The 658-nt window shown below is 62.8% G+C and overlaps 1 protein-coding gene across 1 annotated transcript in view; it reads right to left on the bottom strand.

The window, feature by feature from the left end:
• Positions 1-648, bottom strand: part of LOC103807986 (SID1 transmembrane family member 2-like) — a gene marked incomplete at both ends in the record, with an annotated part of 2,070 nt that extends 1,422 nt beyond the window's left edge. Inside the window, 4 exons of the mRNA XM_009080739.1 lie at positions 7-90; positions 163-264; positions 352-397; positions 485-648. Of these exons, the coding sequence (XP_009078987.1) occupies positions 7-90; positions 163-264; positions 352-397; positions 485-648 (396 nt within the window). The remainder of the gene's footprint in view (positions 1-6; positions 91-162; positions 265-351; positions 398-484) is intronic.
• Positions 649-658: the final 10 nt, after the last annotated feature.

Here is a 658-nt window from a genome sequence, read left to right as displayed (position 1 = left end):
GCCCACCTGCACCGTGATCGCTGCCTTCTTCGTCATGGTCTGGTACATCCCGATGAAGGCCACGTTGTTGTCCAAGTCGTAGACAGGGCACTGCGGGCGCAGAAGGGCTGTCAGCCCCGCTGGGCACCACAGCCACCCGGAGAAGAGACTGCCCAAACCTACCAGGATGTCCTGGATGGAGATGACGGAGCAGGGGAAAGCCATGGCTGAGGTCACTTTCACAATCACCGAGTCCACTCCCTCGGAGAACTCATACTTGAAGTACTGTGGGGGGAAAGGACCTGTCGCTACCACAGCTCTCCCCTGCCGGGGCACAGCCCTCCCGCGTCGCTCCACCCCAGCTCCCCTCACCTGCGGCTGCGACGCTGTGGCGTTGAAGCTGAACTTGACATTTGTCCTGCAGAGAGCAGGGAAAGGAGGTGAGCGTCGAGGGGAGCCCAGAGCCCCCACGGGCAGGGAGGGGGTTTCGCGGGGCTCTGCTCACTGCAGCACGAAGTTCTCCACGCGGGTGACACGCAGCTGGTAGGACGCGTTGTGGGAGAGCGTGGAGACATCCACGAAGAAGTGTTGAGTCTCCACCTCCGCCTTGGTCTGCGGCTGGCAGAGCGTGCGGCTCACCTCCTGGTACGCGTATTTCCGCTGGTACCTGGGCAGGCAG

The sequence above is a fragment of the Acanthisitta chloris genome, unplaced genomic scaffold, assembly GCF_000695815.1.
Source record: "Acanthisitta chloris isolate BGI_N310 unplaced genomic scaffold, ASM69581v1 scaffold17268, whole genome shotgun sequence".
Taxonomy (NCBI): Eukaryota; Metazoa; Chordata; class Aves; order Passeriformes; family Acanthisittidae; genus Acanthisitta; species Acanthisitta chloris.
Note: the sequence above shows the minus strand (reverse complement) of the source record. Positions and strands in the feature narration are given on the sequence as shown.